The 21,966-nt window shown below is 45.3% G+C and overlaps 1 protein-coding gene across 3 annotated transcripts in view; it reads left to right on the top strand.

Annotated features, from left to right (window-relative positions):
* LOC135025576 (proteinase-activated receptor 1-like) overlaps positions 1-21,966 on the top strand; it is a 99,719-nt gene that overhangs the window by 17,974 nt on the left and 59,779 nt on the right. For all 3 annotated transcript variants that reach the window (XM_063953546.1, XM_063953557.1, XM_063953572.1), the window contains exon 3: positions 5,637-5,696. In XM_063953546.1, coding sequence (XP_063809616.1) covers positions 5,637-5,696 — 60 coding nt within the window. The remainder of the gene's footprint in view (positions 1-5,636; positions 5,697-21,966) is intronic.

The following is a 21,966-nucleotide window of genomic DNA, read 5'->3' as shown; positions in this document are numbered from 1 at the left end:
GGTGAGCAGTCTAAGGCCCCTCCGTAGCATTCATATATGTCTGCAAGATCATCATGTTGTATGTATGTTGGGTCTCCAAATTGGACTCAAAGTCCTTTACATTTGCCTTTACAACACAGAATACAAAACAAACTTAACAAGGGACATTAGTGCAATATGTGAGCACACAGCTAAGTCTAGAGTCTATTTTTGAGGGATTCTAGAGAGGAAGTCTTTGTAACTGCAGGACGGCGAGTTCCATAGAGTCAGAGCCACAAAGCTGAAAGCTCGATCCCCAGATGAATTCTGGGAGATTCTGGTTACTGCCAATAGTCCTTCATCTACAGATCACTGTGATAATGGGATAAGGAATCAAATCTGCTTCAGGCACACTGGACCCTGGTCATGGAGGGCTTTGAAAGTCTTGAAAAGGATTCACCATCTTCCAGGCAGCCAGTGAAGGGAGTAGAGAATGGGTGTTATGTGGCTGGATGGTAAATAGTCTGGCAGTTGCATTTTGTACCATCTGCAAGTGGTACAATTAAATTGCTTGGAGACAAAGGTAGAGGGCATTGCATTAGTCTAGGTGTAATGATACAAATGCATGTATGTAGGTAGATATTGTCTTGGAATAAAGTACTTGATTCTTGCTCTGTTCCTCAGATAACAGAATGAGGACTTGATTGCAGCTGATACCTGATGTTCACCTGTCAAGCCACTTTCTGAGACAACACCAAGATTCTGCACATGTTCAGCGTTTTCTAATTATGAACCATCATGTGGAAGTCCTGTTAGTTGGCTATGCTGCAGTCTTGCATTGGGACCTATCATTAGGACCTCTGTTTTTTCAGAGTTCAGTCACAGCAATCTGGCACTCATCCACTTCTGGAGCTCAGCTAGACAGCCATTTATGGTTGTTATTGAATTCTCAGTACTTGGATCAAAGGACAAGTACAGTTGTATAACTGTGGTAGACCAGGCCATGGTGTCTGATTATTTCACTAAGTGGTAGCATGTACTCTATACTGCAAAATGCATGGGAGATAGTATAGAATCTTGTGGGACACCATATGGCATTGGTACTGGTGATGAGTATACTCCAAAAGAATCTATGTAACTGCAAGTGAGAGATGATATGAACCAGCTTAGGACTATGCCATCCATACCACAGAAAGTTTCTCAGGCCTTATTTAGAATCCCTTGGTCCATGATGTCAGAGGCTACAGATAGATCCAGGATTAAGAATGAGCAGTCACCTCTGTCACTAGCCTCAGAAGATCATTAGGAACACATTCCAGGGCTGGTTCAGTGGTCTGTCTTCTCCTGAATCCTGACTGTAATGGATCCTAAATATCATGTGCTAACAGGTGGGTTTCTAGTTTAGTTGCAACCACTTTCTCACTAACCTTTCATAGAAAAGGAAGGTTTGCCATTGGTCTGTAGTTGGTCATGCAGCCAGGATCTAAATTAGGCTTTTTAAGAAGTGGTCTAACAATTGCTCCTTTAGATGTTCAGGAAAACGCCTGTCTGCAAAGAGCATTGACCCGTGGGCCTTATTCAGCTTCAGTTGCTAAATCATAAATCAGGTGTTTATAGGAAGATTGTGCATGCTCTGCGAACATACTGCACCTGCGTGGTGGCTAAATGGTGATCGTAATTTAGTGAAATTCAATCCGAATTTGAATGACAGGATGTGACCATTTCATGGCATTTGTAGGGAGCGGTTGGTAAAATGCAAGCGGATCATGGTCATTTTCGGGGCATGTATCAGACGTCGGTTGCAATGGATTGCGACTAAAAACATGGTGCCTGCATTCTCATTATTCTGGATAACCCTGGGTCAACCACAATTGTCGATGGTATTCCATTTCTGCATATGCATCGCAATTCTGTGATTTTATTTTCCCCCACTTCAGTAACATGTGACTGCAAATCTGTAACAATGTAAATGTTTCCTTTATATCCATTCTTAATCACCATTGTTTTTGTTGCCTGCCCTCACGTCTTCTCACTTCTCACATTGTCTATTATTTTAGTATTTAATATCTGCATCCATAAAAGTATACTATGTAATAATACACCAGTTTCATTGTGCATACATATTTACCAACACTGCACTGACTGTCACATACAGCCTCCAATCCTACTTCCAGTTGTCATTCCCCCATTTACCTCATACACACCATGTTTCCTTCTAATCCTGTATTCTACCCCCTGTTCCCACCTCTATCCCCCCAGTCTCCTCCACCTACCCTCTGACTATCACACCCCTGCTTTCCTCCCTCACATCACCCGCACCTGCATTTGCCTTCACTTCTCCCACACTTTGGTCCTACTATCCCATCACTAAGCGCTGCTCCCTCTCTCTTCTGTCACCTCACCTCCACCTGCATCATATAATCTCCTTCCCTGCTCTCCTGTAATACCCTGGCAGGGATCATTCACAATATATGCAAATTTCACTAACCTAAGTAAATTCTTCAGCCGAGTTGCTTCTGCTACTGGTTTGCGGGCGATGGCGCAGAGATGACAGTATTGGACCAGTTTCTGGGATGTTGTGCGGTTGTTTTATTAAACTAATGAATTTAAGGCTAAGCACCGGAAACACTGCCCGCAAGACGGGACCAGCACAATATCAGGCAATACAGACACCTGCTATGCAAATTAGTCAAGATCATTTGGCACAGAGAGGACCCTGGGGGCTGGCCGTTCATGCTGTATAGGTTGCAGCGTCTAATAAACAAACTTTTCTGGCGAGGATGGGTGGGGGGATTTATGAGATGAGGGGGTACTCTAAATATAAAGCCTAATCCAGGGGTACGGGAGAGAAAAAAGGTTGGGAACCGCTGCTCTATGCAATAAAGAGAACATTTTCTAACGTATTGTCAAAAATCCATTTGTATGCAATAAGTATTATATAATATAATTCTAACACAGGTCACGGTAGCAATGTTCCCGGAAGATAGTTTCAGGGCTCCATAGCTCAGAGTTTAGTATCCCATTGTAAGCAGGGATGTATATGCATACACTGTACATAAAACCCTTGGGCCTATACTTGGTCCCTTAAATAAACAAGGTAGTGCATGCACTTCTGAACAGCGAAAGGCGTTGCTCCCTTTAACAGTATCAGTGTTGGGCAATTAGCATTGGACACAGTTTGGATAGTAAAGATCCCTCTTAACTGGAAATGTGTAGACTAGGTCCTGGTGAAGTTAGTTGAATGGGGTACAGGACACTGAGCTCCCATCATAGGGCACTGTTTGCTTACCCCACCATTCTCCTGGCTGCTGCTGGGCCAACTCTGACCCTGCAGTACCTCCTGAGGCTTCTTCACCCGTACACTCTGGCCGGTCTGATACTCTGGATCTCTGCCGATGCTGGGCTGCCTCCACATGGGCCAGGCTGCTCACTCCTGGCCGGGGTCTTCACACATGCTGGGCTGCTGGGACCTGTGGCCCCTGACTCTGTGGCTGTCCCTTCTGAGCTGGACAGCACTCTCTACCTTCCACGGCAGCCACGCTGGCTCTCTTCACTCTGGCACTCCTCACTGACTCTCTCCATACCTCACGGTGACACTTTCTCTGTACTGCCACTCTGCACTTCACAGCTTCCCGCCCTGTGCTGGGTATATTTACTCTTCTCTGAATCCAGAGCAAATTCCATTTCCAATGATTCCCGCTCTTGTAACAACCAATCAGATGCAGGTATGGAGCTTGTAACTGGCAACAATGTTTTATCCCCTAGCTTGGTTATCCCCTGTTGTCCCTGCAGCATTTGTGGCAAAGTCTGTGTACTGTGGGCTGCATGTCTCCAGTGACTTCCAGCCTCAGACATGCTGGGACATGTAGTTCCACAGCTGTGGGGTGCCACACTCCTCCTCCTATAGGCTCTCTTCCCAGCTCTGAAACCCGCACCATCACTACAATCTCTATGGGGGTCATTCCGAGTTGTTCGCTCGTTGCCAATTTTCGCAACGGAGCAATTAAGGCGAAAATGTGCATGCGCATGGTACGCAGTGCGCATGCGCTAAATATTTTAGCACAAAACTTTGTAGATTTACTCACGTCCGAATGAAGAATTTCCATCGTTGAAGTGATCGGAGTGTGATTGACAGGAAGTGGGTGTTTCTGGGCAGAAACTGACCGTTTTCTGGGAGTGTGTGGAAAAACGCAGGCGTGCCAGGATAAAACGCGGGAGTGTCTGGAGAAACAGGGGAGTGGCTGGCCGAACGCAGGGCGTGTTTTTGACATCAAACCAGAAACGAAACGGGCTGAGCTGATCGCAGTGCAGGAGTAAGTCTCGAGCTACTCAGAAACTGCTAAGAATTTTCTATTCTCAATTCTGCTACTCTTTCGTTCGCTATTCTGCTAAGCTTAGATACACTCCCAGAGGACGGCGGCCTAGCGTGTGCAATGCTGCTAAAATCTGCTAGCGAGCGAACAACTCGGATTGACCCCCTTTATCCCTGCCCACCTCATCCATGCTCTCTTCCTAGCTCAGAAGCCTGCACCATCACTACACTCTCTTTATCCCTGCCTACCTCCTATAGTCTCTCTGCCTAGCTCAGGAGCATGCACCATCACTGCACTCTCTTTATCCCTGCCTACCTCCTATAGGCTCTCTTCCTAGCTCTGGAGCATGTACCATCACTGCACTCTATCCCGGCCTACCTCCTATAGGCTCTCTTCCTAGCTCAGTAGTATGCACCATCACTACACTCTCTATATCTCTTCTCTCCAATTTCACCTGTACACTACAGCAAACCTGATAATATCCTTCACATCATTCCCACAAATCCATTCCCTCTTTATTGTGCCCTCTGGAATGCCAGATCTGTCAAACTGGTGCCCAAATATGACATCTTCATCTTCAGCTCCCTTAGTCCCCTAGCCATTACCAGAACCTGGAGTTCCCCCTATGACACCACATATCCAGCAACTCTCTTCACTGGGGTCCATGTATTCTCTCAAAAACCCATGCCCGGGTTTAGTCCTACCCTCAGCCCATCCTTTTATTTCTCTTCATTTGAAGTTCATCCTGTAAGCATCTATTCAATTTCATATCCTCTCACTCCTGCCCTGACGAAGCCCCAATGCCTCCCTTACTTCTACTGTTGATTCTGCTGCTCAGGGGATTACTACTCACCCTCACAGATCAACACCTCAACCCTAACATTACAAATGATCCAGATACCTTCAAGTGTTTATGTACCAGTAACAGTGGAAGAAATTACACTCTAAGGTGGACTTCCTCCATTTCAAATGTATGTCCTCTACCTCTCTAAAAGCTAAGCATAACATTGCTTTAACTTCAACCTAATAATACTAATATTAATAATAATACTAATAATAATAATAATGTGGCAGATTGCTCCTTGGTGGTTCGGTCACTTTGACCCAATGACTGGACCTGTCCAAAGTGTTTCTTCAATTGTGTGGCCAATCAGGTATTGTGTTGGTGCCAATACCGCTATAAATACCAAAATACAAATGAATCCAAATTGCACATTAGTACATAGGTGAACATATGGGAATTGATGTATGTATTATCACCCTGGTGTTATATTCATGGCATAGTGCACTGAAGAAGTGTTATTGTACTCATTGCATGATGACCTGACATGTTTATGTATTTTTCCTTTGTGTTATATGTAACAGATGGGGATATTGATGATGATTACTGTGAAACCAGCAGTGATCCCATGAAGAGTTCCTCAGGTAATGGTCTTTCATCGTATACTCCCATATTCATCTTCTGTTCATCCAATATCTAAGCAGCTGTTCAGTGGGTGAGGACAGATAGATCTGTAGATAATCAGAGTGTTTCATGGGATGAGCATGCTCCTCTTATGGGGACCCGGGCACATGTGTGAATGGGGCAGTATGAGACAAGGTCTGGGTCATGATGTGGGGGAGGGGAATGGAAGGAAGCTGCAGCGATCTCAGATGTACAGTTATGGTGATACAGTCTTCACGTTCCATGTTTGCTTTGTCATCATGTGGCACATTGAAATGAATATCTCAGGGAGATAACTGAATAATTGGATACACCTTCATGTGACTGAGACGGGCAGGTGAAGGCTATATGCAATCAGTGTCTTGGCTAATGTTTATTTGCACCCTATAGACTGGTACAAGAAATGAATAAAGCATTCAGCAATAATAAATGGCCGGGAGCATCACATTCTGGTGATATCCAGTGGCACATTGCCCAGAGTTGGATTGCACCCTATGAAAAGAGCCAGGGCAATGGTCCATAGAACATCACAATGCAGACAGATAAACAGATGGAGCTATTACATTTAGGCTGTGTACTAGGAAAAGTTATTAAGAGGTCTAGTATACAAGGACAACAATCAGCATGTCGGCATTCATATAAAACTGTCACTGTAAAATGTCGACATGACAGAATGTCAACAAACAATGCCTGGTGGTGTAGCAGTGACATTCCTGCTCCAGATGGCAGCATCATATTCAATGGAGTCTTCTGGGTCCCGGTGATCTCTGGCAGTCATATGTGGAGCAGATCTGGTGAAGACCTCTGACTGAAATAGCATTCTAGTGAGTATCCCACCATCCCTAACCTCTAACCATAAACTTTTCTCTTGTGTCTATCCCTGACTCTCACCCTGCATCCTAACCCTAACACTCCCCTGATTGTATAAACCTATCCCTACCATCCAGCAGCATAACCCTAACACTCCCCTGATTGTATAAACCTATCCCTACCATCCAGCAGCATAACCCTAACACTCCCCTGATTGTATAAACCTATCCCTCCCATCCAGCAGCATAACCCTAACACTCCCCTGATTGTATAAACCTATCCCTCCCATCCAGCAGCATAACCCTAACACTCCCCTGATTGTATAAACCTATCCCTCCCATCCAGCAGCATAACCCTAACACTCCCCTGATTGTATAAACCTATCCCTCCCATCCAGCAGCATAACCCTAACACTCCCCTGATTGTATAAACCTATCCCTACCATCCAGCATCCTAACCCTAACACTCCCCTGATTGTATAAACCTATCCCTCCCATCCAGCAGCATAACCCTAACACTCCCCTGATTGTATAAACCTATCCCTACCATCCAGCATCCTAACCCTAACACTCCCCTGATTGTATAAACCTATCCCTCCCATCCAGCAGCATAACCCTAACACTCCCCTGATTGTATAAACCTATCCATCCCATCCAGCAGCATAACCCTAACACTCCCCTGATTGTATAAACCTATCCCTACTATCCAGCAGCATAACCCTAACACTCCCCTGATTGTATAAACCTATCCCTCCCATCCAGCAGCATAACCCTAACACTCCCCTGATTGTATAAACCTATCCCTCCCATCCAGCAGCATAACCCTAACACTCCCCTGATTGTATAAACCTATCCCTACCATCCAGCAGCATAACCCTAACACTCCCCTGATTGTATAAACCTATCCCTCCCATCCAGCAGCATAACCCTATCCTCCCGGGAAAGCATTTATGTATTAATGTGTTTATTACACTACAGGTGCAATTGGACCTTGTCAGCCATTAAATGCTGGCACACTCAGTTCCAGCCAGCCTGCCCTGAGAATACTGAAAATTAGGCATGACATGACAGGCTGTGACATGTAGTGTGACAATAAAAAAGAAAATAAAATATTTTTTTCTTACATATGTATATTACCCAATAGTCCTAAGCCCCATGGGGTATAAGTAAGGAGACCTGAGTTTCAGAATTTGCCAGTTCCATAAGTAACACAGTTAAGTGTGTGAGCCTAGTAGCTGTGCTCCCCAGAGTTTACAGATATTGCCTTTTTACCTACAATCCTTTGTTCCTTTGCACTCCAGTCCAGTTCCATTCAGGTTGCACACCAGAGTGGTCCCAGTCTTGTTGCATGCCAGCGCGGTTCCAGTCTGGTTGCACGCCAGCGTGGTTCCAGTCTGGTTGCACGCCAGCGTGGTTCCAGTCTGGTTGCACGCCAGCGCGGTTCCAGTCTGGTTGCACGCCAGCGCGGTTCCAGTCTGGTTGCACGCCAGCGCGGTTCCAGTCTTGTTGCACGCCAGCGCGGTTCCAGTCTTGTTGCACGCCAGCGCGGTTCCAGTCTTGTTGCACACCAGCGCGGTTCCAGTCTGGTTGCACGCCAGTGCGGTTCCAGTCTGGTTGCACGCCAGCGCGGTCCCTGTCTGGTGCACTCTAGTCCAATTGCATCCTAGTCCGGTTCCAGTCCCATTCTCCTCTATAACTTTCAACATCCCAGTTCCAGCCTTGTCAGCACTTCCAGTCCGGTTCTTATTCAGTAGTTTGTTCATTGCTTCCAGTCAAAGCCCGCTCATCGTTTGTTACAGCTGATTCTTCTCAATATCAGTCCTGTAATTCTCGACTAACACCCTGCCAGATTCTACCACTCAAGATTTTCAGGTTTAGCACCAAGTAACGAGAGTGTGATGATATTATGTAAAGTTTCCATCCAGCCAGTTAACCTTTTGCTACACTCCTCCCTACTACATTCACCATCCTGTCATCAACAACAAAGCCGCTGGTGTGCAGATCTGATACTGCATAACCAAATACTCATAGAGACCATTTGAAGGCCATCTTCTATTTGTCTCCAAACCAAATTCTAATTAAATTGCAGGCTCCATGAAGATCAAGCTTGGTGAAAATTTGCACCACTTTTATGTGATTGCAAAGTTCCGAGATCAGAGGTAAGGGATACTGTGTCAGGCTCTGGAGTCTTACCTCTGGCGGGTGCTCCCACGGGTTACCAACCTGCTGGTTGGCGTGGCTATGGCAGCAGGGAGCTGCTGGCGGTGGGTCCTCCTGGACGGGTGTGCAGCAGCCAAGGGCTGGGGGCCGAGGGTCTGGAGAGCCAGACGCTGCGGTGGGGATCGCAGTGGTAAGGTCCTCTAGTGTCAGTATACACAGTATAGTGTGTCAGAGACGGAAGCTGGCTAAAGCTGTGTGCTAACAGCTAAGTATGTCTCCTGTGCTGGAGGTAGCCATGTTGGAGACCATTGGTAATACTCTGAAGTTCCCAATCTGTGTCCAGCCAATCCTGTGTGTTCTCCCCTTAAAAAAGGTGGTTGGCTCAGAGGGAGAGTGCCAGTGCTTCAAGTTAACTCCTTGTGAAAGGTTCTCCAGCTCTGTGCTCCCAGGTTACTTCTGGTTCTCTGGTCCTGGTTGCTCTCATCCATCGGTTACCTAAACGCTGCTGCAGTCCTGCTGTCTAAGTTCATTGCCACTCATGGAAGTGCTCACAGGGTCCCAGGTCGTAGAGGAGCTCCACGTGCTAACAGCGGTTCCCGCAGACATCTTCATTTCTTCAAAGTCCAAGTTCTTCAGCCTCGTCTTTCAATCACAAACCACGTCTTCATTTCTTCAAAGTCCAAGTACTTCAGCCTCGTCTTTTAATCACAAAACACATTCTTCAGTTATTCTTTACCAGAGTTCTTCAGCTTCACTCTTCAAGCCATTTAACCATAGACTCTAATTCTTCCAGTTTCTTCTATTTCTCCAATATTCGTGTACAGCCTGATTATTCCTTAAAACTACAGTTATCTTCCTACGAAGTCCTCCTTTTCTTTATGCCCTTCGGCCAACGTTAACACTTAGTTTGGTTTCCACCCCATGAGGAGTAATTACATTCAGCCACCTTGTTTACTCTGCTCACAGGTAGCTGTCCCTTCAGCCAAAACTCGGTTGTCGGAACCCCAACTTACGCCGAGCGTGACATACTGGTCCTAATTGTTAATAGTGTTCAGACCTCGATAATCTATACAATGCCTTAGACCTCTGTACTTCTTAACAAAGAAAAGACCAGCTCCTTTGGGTGACTTGGATTTTCTAATGAACTGACGTTCAAAGTTCTCTTTGATACAGATGTAGCCATGCTTATTCAGCCTGCGGAACGGCCGCACTGGCACACACAAACTTCTGAGGTATGCTGAACTGCGACTTAGTATGATGCCCATGTATTCCTATTGGCATGCATACATGTATCCTAGTTGTAGACAAATTTGCTGTGAATATGGCAAGCTGCAGGTTAGATGAGCATTGTCACAACTGAGGGTTTAGGCTGACGGGAGGAAGCCTCAGTTGTAGGGGCTGAGATGAAATTAAACCTGGGAGGTTTAATCAGACCCCTGGACATGTAAGTGCAGAATGATTACCCGAAGGTGTGACCATGACAACCAGTTTAAAATTCAAAATAAAAGTTTATTAACAGACTCCGTGTGATAACAAGCAGTATTCAAGGTTTAGCAAAGACAGTGGCAAATAACACAGTTCCTGGAACACATAACCATAGAAGGTTTCTCAGAGCACTGGCAGGTTTAGAACAGATGTAAAAGTCCTTTGATGGAATCACCTTACCAGGCCTGGTTGTAGTAGTAGAAATAGCCAAGGAACATGCCAGTAGTTGTAGCAGGTGAATCTGTAACTTGAGTATGCTGCTGTATCAGCTGGATGGAACCAGCCAGGTGGTAAGACACGGAGTGGATGCTGAGAGGAATCAGCCAGGTGATGAAACACAGAGTGGATGCTGAATGGTGTGAGATGCTAGGGAGCGTAGAAACAGAATAGCTGATAGATGATTACCGGTGGTAGTGGATACTGCTGGTAAGATAGGATCCGCTGGATCAGCACCGGTGTTTGGTAGAAGCTGGAATCAGTTGAAAGCTGGCTGCTTGGAAGCAGATAGTAGATAGCTGGAAACTGGACAGCCACGGAAGGCTGTAGAGTCAGGCTGCCCTGCAAGATGGAAAGCAGGTGCGGGTCTCTTTGTGGATGCTGGAGACAGGAACTGGAACCTGGAAAAAACAATCCACAGGAGAGAGAGAGACTGGAACAAGGTATGACATTCAAAGCACTGACATCTATCTGGCCCAGACATAGGATACTTATACCTGCTGCTATGCAGGCATTGGCTGGGCAATTATGCAGATTCCAGAGACGGTGGATTGGAGGAATTGGAGCATGTGATCAAATCCAACATGGCTGCGCCCATGCTGGAACCTGGAGGGAAAACTGGTTTGAAATGAAATGTGCAAACATAATGATAATGGCGGCGCCGGCCGCGGAGGACAGGAGACGCCAGATGACAGCTATATGCTGAGACACTTGGAGGGCAGAAGAGGCCGCGGCAGGCATGATACACTATTCTGAGAACCTGCAGCAATAACACAGCAACGGCGGCAAAGGCCGCGGAGGACGGGAGACGCCATGTTGGATTCAAACATGGCGCGGCTGTGGTAGTGTCTCAGAATGACAGGAGGGATGTGCAGAGTGTTGACACAGATGAGATCCAGACTTGGAACACTGGGCCAGTCTCAGAAGACACCTAAATGGCAGGTAATGGCGTCCAGATACCCGGATCGTGACAGCACCCCCCCCCCCCCCCCTTTAGGAGTGGCCCCAGGACACTTCTTAGGCTTTAAAGGAAACTTTGAGTGGAAATTTCGGACCAAGGCAGGAGCATGGACGTCTGAGGCATTGGTCCAAGAGCGTTCTTCAGGACCATAGCCCTTCCAGTCAATGAGATACTGTAACTGACCGTAACGGAAACGTGAGTCCAAAATCTTGGCCACCTCGTACTCGACTCCCCGTTGGGTCTGAACTTTGTGAGCTGGAGGAAGTGTGGAATGAAACCGATTCAGGATCAGCGGTTTCAACAAGGAAACATGAAATGTCCTGGGTATTTTCAAGAAAGGTGGTAACTGTAATCTGTAGGCAACAGGATTGATGACTTGTTCAATCTTGAAGGGACCGATGTAGCGAGGTGCAAATTTCATGCTGGGAACTCTCAACCTCAAATTCTTCGAGGACAACCACACACGATCACCCACCTTGAGAGCAGGAACCGCTCTATGCTTCCTATCGGCAAACTTCTTATACCTGGATGAGGCTTTAAGCAGGGCTGCGCGGACGTTCTTCCAGTTATTTGAAAACTGACGCAAGGTGACATCCACTGCTGGAACAGAAGTTGCGGGAAGCGGTTGAAATTCTGGGACTTTAGGGTGGAATCCATAATTAATGAAGAATGGTGTCGAAGAAGATGAGGAATGGTATTGATTGATGTGGCTGAACTCGGCCCAAGGAAGGAGTTGAACCGAGTCATCTTGAGAGGAAGACACATATATACGGAGGAAGGCCTCCAAGTACTGATTCACCCTCTCGGTTTGACCATTGGTCTGAGGATGGTAAGCTGTGGAAAACTTTAACTTGACTTGGAGGGCTTGACACAAACTTCGCCAAAATTTGGCTACAAATTGTACTCCACGATCCGAGATGATCTCTTCAGGAAGACCGTGAAGTCGGAAGATCTCTTGTATAAACACTTGAGCCAACTTGGAAGCTGACGGAAGACCGGTGAGAGGGATGAAATGTGCCATCTTGGTGAACCGGTCAACTACCACCCAGATGGTATTAAACTTGTTGCAGATGGGTAGATCAGTAACAAAGTCCATCGACAAATGGGTCCATGGTCGACGGGGAACAGATAATGGAACCAGTTGCCCCGCAGGCGACTGGCGGGAGATTTTGTGTTGGGCACACTTTGGGCAGGAGGCAATAAATTCCATAACGTTCTTCTTCAGAGTTGGCCACCAGTAGGACCTAAAGATAAACTCCTGGGTTTTCTGAATGCCTGTATGTCCAGCAAAACGGAAAGCGTGGGCCCAATGCATGAGCTTCTTCCTTAGAACTGGCTTGACAAAACTTTTCCCTGGCGGGGGCGTAGAGTCCATCCCTACCGTGGAGAATGCCAACGGATTAATAATAGGATGCTTGTCTGCAGACTCGGACTCATTTTCTTGCTCCCATGAGCGGGAAAGGGCATCGGCCTTACGATTCTGAGAACCTGGACAGAACTGGAGTTTAAAGTCAAACCTAGAGAAGAAAAGTGCCCATCTGGCCTGACGAGGGCTCAGACATTATGCGCCTTTGAGATATAAAATATTTTTGTGGTCGGTAAGTATGGTGATTGAATGAGAAGCTCCCTCCAACAGGTATCTCCACTCCTCCAGAGCGAGCTTGATGGCTAGCAACTCCTGATCGCCAATGGCATAGTTGCGCTCAGCTGGGGAGAACTTCCGGGAGAAGAAACTGCAAGGATGTAGATGTCCATCTTTGGCCTTCTGGGATAACACCGCTCCTACTCCAACGGAGGAGGCATCTACCTCTAAGATAAAAGGAGAGTCGGTGTCGGGCTGTTTCAGAACTGGTGCAGAGATGAACCGTTGCTTCAGAAGGTGAAAGGCCTGCGTAGCTTCTTCGGACCACTTGGACGGATTAGCACCTTTCTTGGTTAATGCAGTGATAGGCGCCACAATGGTGGAAAAGTCTCGTATAAACTTTCTATAATAATTGGCGAACCCTAAGAACCTCTGGACCCCTTTGAGGGTTAAGGGTATAGGCCAATTCTGGATTGCTTGGAGTTTCTCAGGATCCATCTCTAGTCCGGAACCGGACACAATGTAACCTAGAAACGGAATGGTTTTAACTTCAAACACACACTTCTCCAATTTACAATAGAGGTGATTGACACGGAGACGGGAAAGAACCTCCTTTACCCAGAAACGATGATCTTCTAGATTATTAGCAAAGATGAGGATGTCATCTAGATAAACCACGACATGGCGGTATAAGATGTCCCTGAAGATCTCATTCACGAAGTGCTGGAAGACTGCTGGAGCGTTGCTCAATCCGAAGGGCATGACTAGGTACTCATAATGTTCGTCACGGGTGTTAAAGGCGGTCTTCCACTCGTCACCCTCACGGATCCGGATGAGATTGTAGGCACCCCTCAAGTCCAGCTTTGTAAAAATGGTTGTTCCACTAACTCTATCAAAGAGCTCTGTAATCCGGGGTAAAGGGTATCGGTTCTTGACGGTAATGTCGTTCAGACCTCTGTAGTCGATGCACGGACGCAGACCACCGTCTTTCTTCTTAACGAAGAAGAAGCCTGCACCGGCTGGAGAGGAAGATGGTCGGATGAAACCCTTCGCCAGGTTCTCTTTGATGTACTCTTCCATGGAGTGTGTCTCAGGCAGAGACAACGGATAAGTTCGGCCTCGCGGTGGAACTTTCCCTGGAATGAGGTTGATTGGGCAGTCCCATTCTCTATGAGGAGGAAGGATATCAGCAGAGGCTTTACTGAACACGTCTGTGAAGTCTTGATATGGAGGAGGTGGAACATCAGATGACCTGGGGAAGGAAGAACAAACAGGAAGAACTTTGGCTAAACAAGTCTCAGCACAGGAGGGACCCCATGCCAGTATTTGCGTAGTCGTCCAGTCAATCGATGGGTTTTGGAGACAGAGCCATGGAAGGCCTAAAACCACTGGATGTGTGGCTCTTGGAATCACTAGAAAAGAAATATACTCAGAATGAAGAACTCCCACTCTCAGACGAACTGGAAGAGTCCTTAAGGAAATGACTGCGTCAAAAATCTTGCTGCCATCCACGGCAGTCAAAGAGATGGACGAGGACAGTCTCTCGGTGGGTAGGGACCACCGTTTAGCATAAGCTTCGGTTATGAAATTCCCAGCTTCTCCGGAATCAAGGAGGGCAGCGACACTGGGAGGTTACAATCATGAGGAGATGGAGAGGAGATCATTACTCCTAGCCGGCCCTCTCCTTGGCGAGCTAGGATCTGGAGTTTCCCGAACGTTTGGGACAGGCGTTGATAGTGTGCGACGGAGCTGCACAGTAGAGACATAGAGACTCGGAGAGGCGTCTTCGGCGCTCAGCGGGAGATAGACGGGAACGACCAATTTGCATAGGCTCATCCTTGGATGGAGATGGTTGACGAGGAGGGGGAGCAGAAGATTTAGGAACGGATGATCTTCCTCGCTCGGTTGCTCTCTCTCTGAACCGTAGATCAACCTTCGTGCATAGTGAAATTAGCTCATCCAACTTAGAAGGCAAGTCTCTGGTAGCTAACTCATCTTTAATGCGTTCTGACAAGCCATGCCAGAATGCAGCATACAGGGCCTCATCGTTCCAGGCCAGTTCAGATGCCAGGATTTTGAACTGTATAAGATACTGTCCCACAGTACGTGTTCCCTGGCGTAGACGGAGAATCTCAGATGAAGCAGAGGAAACCCGGCCAGGCTCGTCGAAGATGCGCCTGAATGATGCTACAAAGTCAGTATAGGAGGACAGCAGGGGATCAGACTTCTCCCATAACGGTGATGTCCAATCAAGGGCTGAGCCACTGAGGAGAGAAATAATATAAGCAACTTTGGTACGGTCACTGGGGAAGTTGCCAGGTTGAAGCTCAAAATGGATTTCGCATTGGTTGAGAAATCCCCAGCAGAACCTTGGAGATCCGTCAAATTTTGCTGGTGTTGGAAGATGAAGACATGGTATGGAAATGGGTAAGGTGGGTGGGGTTACAGCTGAAGTCACTGTGGTGGACGCACCAGACGTGCCAGGTCCATGGAGGGTCGTCTGAATCCCATCCAGCCGAGTAGAGAGATCCTGGAGACAGCGGATGATGTGACCTTGTGCAGCGTCCTGATGTTCGAGTCTGGCTGCCAGTTCTTGCATAGGTCTAGCCGCTTGATCCTGGTCTCCGGCTGGATTCATATGGTCAGTGCTTACTGTCACAACTGAGGGTTTAGGCTGACGGGAGGAAGCCTCAGTTGTAGGGGCTGAGATGAAATTAAACCTGGGAGGTTTAATCAGACCCCTGGACATGTAAGTGCAGAATGATTACCCGAAGGTGTGACCATGACAACCAGTTTAAAATTCAAAATAAAAGTTTATTAACAGACTCCGTGTGATAACAAGCAGTATTCAAGGTTTAGCAAAGACAGTGGCAAATAACACAGTTCCTGGAACACATAACCATAGAAGGTTTCTCAGAGCACTGGTAGGTTTAGAACAGATGTAAAAGTCCTTTGATGGAATCACCTTAACAGGCCTGGTTGTAGTAGTAGAAATAGCCAAGGAACATGCCAGTAGTTGTAGCAGGTGAATCTGTAACTTGAGTATGCTGCTGTATCAGCTGGATGGAACCAGCCAGGTGGTAAGACACGGAGTGGATGCTGAGTGGAATCAGCCAGGTGATGAAACACAGAGTGGATGCTGAATGGTGTGAGATGCTAGGGAGCGTAGAAACAGAATAGCTGATAGATGATTACCGGTGGTAGTGGATACTGCTGGTAAGATAGGATCTGCTGGATCAGCACCGGTGTTTGGTAGAAGCTGGAATTAGTTGAAAGCTGGCTGCTTGGAAGCAGATAGTAGATAGCTGGAAACTGGACAGCCACGGAAGGCTGTAGAGTCAGGCTGCACTGCAAGATGGAAAGCAGGTGCGGGTCTCTTTGTGGATGCTGGAGACAGGAACTGGAACCTGGAGAAACAAGCCACAGGAGAGAGAGACTGGAACAAGGTATGACATTCAAAGCACTGATATCTATCTGGCCCAGACACAGGATACTTATACCTGCTGCTATGCAGGCATTGGCTGGGCAATTATGCAGATTCCAGAGACGGTGGATTGGAGGAATTGGAGCATGTGATCAAATCCAACATGGCTGCGCCCATGCTGGAACCTGGAGGGAAAACTGGTTTGAAATGAAATGTGCAAACATAATGATAATAACCCATTTAATATTAGGTTGACTACCACTATGAGTCAGAAGGAAATAATGTATTTGGACCTTTGCATTTATGTAACAAATGGTTCAATTAATACAAAATTATATCGGAAACCTACTGACTCCAATGGGTTTATTGAAAGGACCAGCCAACACCATGATCATTGGTTGGATGGGATTCCCTACAGTCAATTATTAAGGGTTAAACGGAATTGTACTGATTCCTGTACCTGTGAGATTCAAATGGGCGATCTATGTGAACGATTCCTTGAGAAAGGTTACAGTAAAGAAAGTTTAGCAAAAGCTCAAGAGAGAGTTAGTTCTGTGGATAGGAAAGACCTAATACAGGGAACTAACCAGAAGACACCAAGAGAGAATGATTTTAAGTGGTCTTTCATTACTGACTTTAATTCACAGTACAGGGAAATTGAGTACATCATGAAAAAACATTGGATGGTGCTCACTAAGGATCCCGTTTTAGGCCCTATATTACCTAGTAAACCTAGGTTTATCTATAGAAGGTCCAGATCCATTAAGGATAACTTAGTACGCAGTTCCATTGAAGTCCCCAAGAGAACCAGTATCAGAAGCACAGGGTTTTATAGATGTGGTCTTTGCGCCATGTGCAAATGCACAAAGGGTGCAAGTAAGATTAAAGAATTTACAGTTGGTGGTAATACTTATCCCATTAAGAATTTCATTACATGTAATTCAAGTAATGTGATTTATGCGATGGAATGTGATTGCGGATTAATATATGTCGGTAAGACAAGTAGGAGCTTAAAGATACGATTATCTGAACATATCCACAATGTAAAGAAGGGACTGGATACACATACAGTCTCAAAACATTTCAAATTAAAACACGCCTGTAAACCCTGTCACTTTAAGTCCTTTTGGGGTATCCAAACCATTAATCCCACCCCTCGAAATAAAGAAACTGATACCTTATTGGCACAAACAGAAATGAAGTGGATATACAAATTAAAAACCCTAGTCCCCCTAGGGCTGAATAGCGACTTTGAAATCAAATGGTTCTTATGACAATTTAATATTTTCACGACATCTCTTCTTTTGTTTTTAAACATTAATGTTTTTAATCTATCTTCTTTTAATTTACCCTGATACGCATATTTATGTTTTTGGGTGTTTGTACGGAGGCATATACCGGGATTGAGCTGTGAATTTAAACGGGTTGGAATGGAACGCATGACGAGCTCCGCAAACGTCACTTCCGGCTACGCGAGTTCCGCCCGATGGAACGCAAACGTCACTCCCTATGTCACTGACTTGTCATATGGGAGGTTTCCTACACACGGCTGTAACGGATTTCCTCAGACTGAGACACTATTTAAACCTGGATAGCGTGCTTGTCCCCTACGCATCTGAAGAAGGATATGACATCCGAAAGCGCTTAAGCTGGGGACTGTTCTATGCTGGTCTGTTAGGAGACTTGGAGAACGGATCTGACAGCGTGGGGACGCCTTGAGTAAACCGGGACTTGCGGTGACTATAATCCCATGCTGCTGGTGGTTTTCTCCTTTATCCTGATATCCACATTTGTTTTAATGCTGTTACCAAGTCTGTGTTTGTAAGTGTTTTTATTAAAAGAACCCTATTCCCTTACACAGACGTTAGTGCACTATTTCTCTATTTTTATTTTTCAAGTCTTAATTGGAGTTTATGCTGGGTGCATTTCTATTCCGGTGTACCGATTTCTACCTGCAAATTAAACTCGTACATCACTGCTAATTGGAGCTGAAGCTGGATATATTTTAATGAAGTCGAATTACCCTGATGCACCTCATTTCTACATGCAAATTAAACACATACATCATGTGAGTGAGACCGAGAAGCACTAAAAGTTTCATTAATCAATTAAATTGGATTACACTATGTTTTGTGTCCTTATATTATCCTTTTAGTGTTCATTTCCATGGAAGATCAAATCTGATTTACCTTTCGTGAATTCCTATCTTGGTGTAAGCAATTTTATGTCTCTATAACTGTTAAGTGGCTCCTCATTCACCCCACTTTTTTCTATTGGTGTATATTTGTTAAGTGGAACCACGGTGAAGGTTTCATCTGTGGGACGAGGGGCTGACATTTTGTTCTTAGCGCAAGAAAGGTCTCTTTTTTGCTTGATAATGATAATGGCGGCGCCGGCCGTGGAGGACAGGAGACGCCAGATGACAGCTGTATGCTGAGACACTTGGAGGGCAGCAGAGGCCACGGCAGGCATGATACACTATTCTGAGAACCTGCAGCAATAACACAGCAATGGCGGCGAAGGCCGCGGAGGATGGGAGACGCCATGTTGGATTCAAACATGGCGCCGCTGTGGTAGTGTCTCAGAATGACAGGAGGGATGTGCAGAGTGTTGACACAGATGAGATCCGGACTTGGAACGCTGGGCCAGTCTCAGAAGACACCTAAACGGCAGGTAATGGCGTCCAGATACCCGGATCGTGACAAGCATGGCTACATCTATATATTCAATTATAACCTGGGTTTCTGGCAGTGACAGAGGAAACACTTTGGATGAAGAGGCATTTTCCCAGTTAACAAGTCAATACAGCAGTCCTGTTCCTGATACGAAGGTAGTGTTTCAGCAATTTAATTTTTTAACTGAACAGTATGTTACAGCTTTCCTGGCTGTTTGTAGTATGTTCCTGTTGTATGCTGTCTTACCATCCGGGGTCTCCAGACACTTTTTGTTTAATTGCAGTTCTGGTTACTGCCAGAGGTGTTGCTGTCTGGACATTGTGAGATCAGTTGCCTGGTGAATTATTATCAATCAGCAATCATGGACAACACCTGTTTGCTAGCCTTATAGGCTGCTTGGGACCAGCATGCATGGCATGTCATTAATGTTGTTTTCTGGTTTCTGTTTAAGAATCCTGTTTCTGGTCCCGTCTTTTCTTGTTTAAGCTCCAAACTACCGCCCATTACTACATGTGTGACCTCCAGATGCTAAGGGGTAAATTTACTAAGATGGGAGTTCTATTTAAGATAGGATGTTGCCCATAGTAAACAATCAGATTCCAAGTATTATCTTCTAGAAGGTGATAGATAAATAAGAAGTAGAATCTGATTGTTTGTTGTGGGCAACAACCCATCTTAAATAGAACTCCCATCTTAGTAAATTTACCCCTAATTGTTTCTTGCCTGGACTGCTGTCTCTGTGCTACAGTTTCCTTCATCTCGATTCTTACTCTTTGTGCCTGAAACCTGCCACTACCTTCCATAATTACCTGTTTGATTTCTGGACTCTTTATTGTTACATCTGTTCTGGACTCGACTCCAATGTCAAATCTTCTGCTATCTGCCATCAAACCTGGTACATCTTGGTAAAATTACATCCAGCTTCTTTATTTGTTCATAATATTCAGTACCTGCAGTAACTTCTAACCAACTACATTCAACAACTGCACCTTTCCATATTTACTGCTGTACATTCATGCTCCATTATACAAGGATTCTCTATATGTGCATACAGTGTATCTTGTTAGTTTTAATGTTATTTGGATTTCAAGTGTTTCTGCAAATCAAGTCACGGTGAATCTCCTGTACTAATTGTTATACAGCTACAGCCAAGTGGGATTCCCTGTGCTGTCCGTGTGATCTCTTCAATAAATATCCTAAGGTTCCTTGATACATTTTGTGAAGTCTGTTCTGGTAAACTAAATTGGTTAATTCCTAACAACATATCACTCAAGGGTTGATATGGAGATATACTGGTAGAGAGTCATTGTGAGAGATGATCGATATTTGATGTGGTGGTCTGATGGTCAGCAAGCATCTCTGATGGCACTGAGACCCCACAACAAAATTTGTGTATTACTCCAGTCTAATATGGGAGCATGCAGACGTAGCATGGAAGACCCAGGATAATCTGCTTCTTATCTGATGGTAGTAGATAAAAGGAGATTAAGCACCTGTGGAAATCGCCAACCTGCATGGTGACATCTGAAGTCTGGGAGTGAATAGTAGCTATAGGAATCTTATTCCCATCCACACCAAAGATACAAAGCGAAGTCTGCAAAGGCACACAAGGAATTCCAAGCTCCTTACATTTCCTGGCCATGATAGTATTGCCATTAGAGCCAGAATGTAAAAAGTACTCAATTGGATATATGGAGGATCACACTGAGAATTATATACAGAATGCTGAAAGCGCTGTGCAGAGGCAGCATGTATAGACTTCACTGACAACTAAGCATAAAGAGCAGAGATCACCTGCTGAACATGGGTGACTAACCAGGAGTTGTCAGCAACTAGTAACTCAGACTGCAGCTTGTAAGCTAAACTGCAGGAGTGATGGCAGAGGTAAGACACAAAACGTGAGAAATTCAGTCAGGACAAAAATTCCATAAAGACAGTTCAATCAGATGCTAGACAAACTCAATGACACAAAGCTTCAATTGGAGTGAGGATCTTCGATGATTCTTCCCCCCCCCCCCCCCCCTCCTAGAACGCTTGGAAACACTTAGTGGAGGTGGAATCTCTGCATGGAAAAAAAAGCTTTACTAAGGAACATGGGTCCACCAAGAAATGGAGTTTCATCAGCTTCAGTGTCGTAGTCAGAATTAGAATCTAAGTCTAATATTAGGATTAAATCTTTGTTTTTAGACAGAGAATGTTCCCAAGTTGAAATAACATGAGGCAGATGACCATAAACATAATGTAGGACTTGAAGAATCAAAGGCTGACTAAATCAGAAGACTAGAATGCTCTGAAGAACTACTGTATGGGGAATACATGGAGATATACCCCATGCTCATATCAATGGTTTGTAGCTTATATACAGATTTTGTAGTACTGCTGTTCTTGTAGGGTTGAAAGACTTTAGTGTATTGATCCACTGGAACTTGATCTTCCTCAGATGTCCAATGAAGAGAGGACTAAGCAACAGATGAATTATTGACAGAAAAGGTAGAATGCTTGGATGACTCCACATGGACTGTCTTTGGACCAAATTATCCAACTACATCATCACAAAAGGTCAGCAAATTCTGGAGTATTAATTATTAGACTCAATATGTGGGTTAAACCATTCTGAGGCTTCACTTCAGAAGGCTAGAAGATGTTTTACTATTTTGGCAGAAGTAATACCAGATGATGAATCTGCCATCACCGAGAGGTGTTGAACAACCAAAGCATGGAAATGAGCCAAGTGTAGATATCCATCAAAGTATGTAATTGATGAGGCATCAGATTTACACTCAGAAGGAGAACCTCATGATGAATACACACAATCAGACGTTAATTCAGCTTGAGGCACTTCAGACTGAAAGGGAAGTTTATTAGGGCTCAAGGCAGTGAGTGCAATATATGCATCTTCGGATGGCGATTCTTGTATTGGCTTAAAACTGCACTCTTCA

This window comes from Pseudophryne corroboree, chromosome 1 (genome assembly GCF_028390025.1).
Source record: "Pseudophryne corroboree isolate aPseCor3 chromosome 1, aPseCor3.hap2, whole genome shotgun sequence".
Lineage (NCBI taxonomy): Eukaryota > Metazoa > Chordata > Amphibia > Anura > Myobatrachidae > Pseudophryne > Pseudophryne corroboree.
This window is presented reverse-complemented; position numbering and strand designations above follow the sequence as displayed.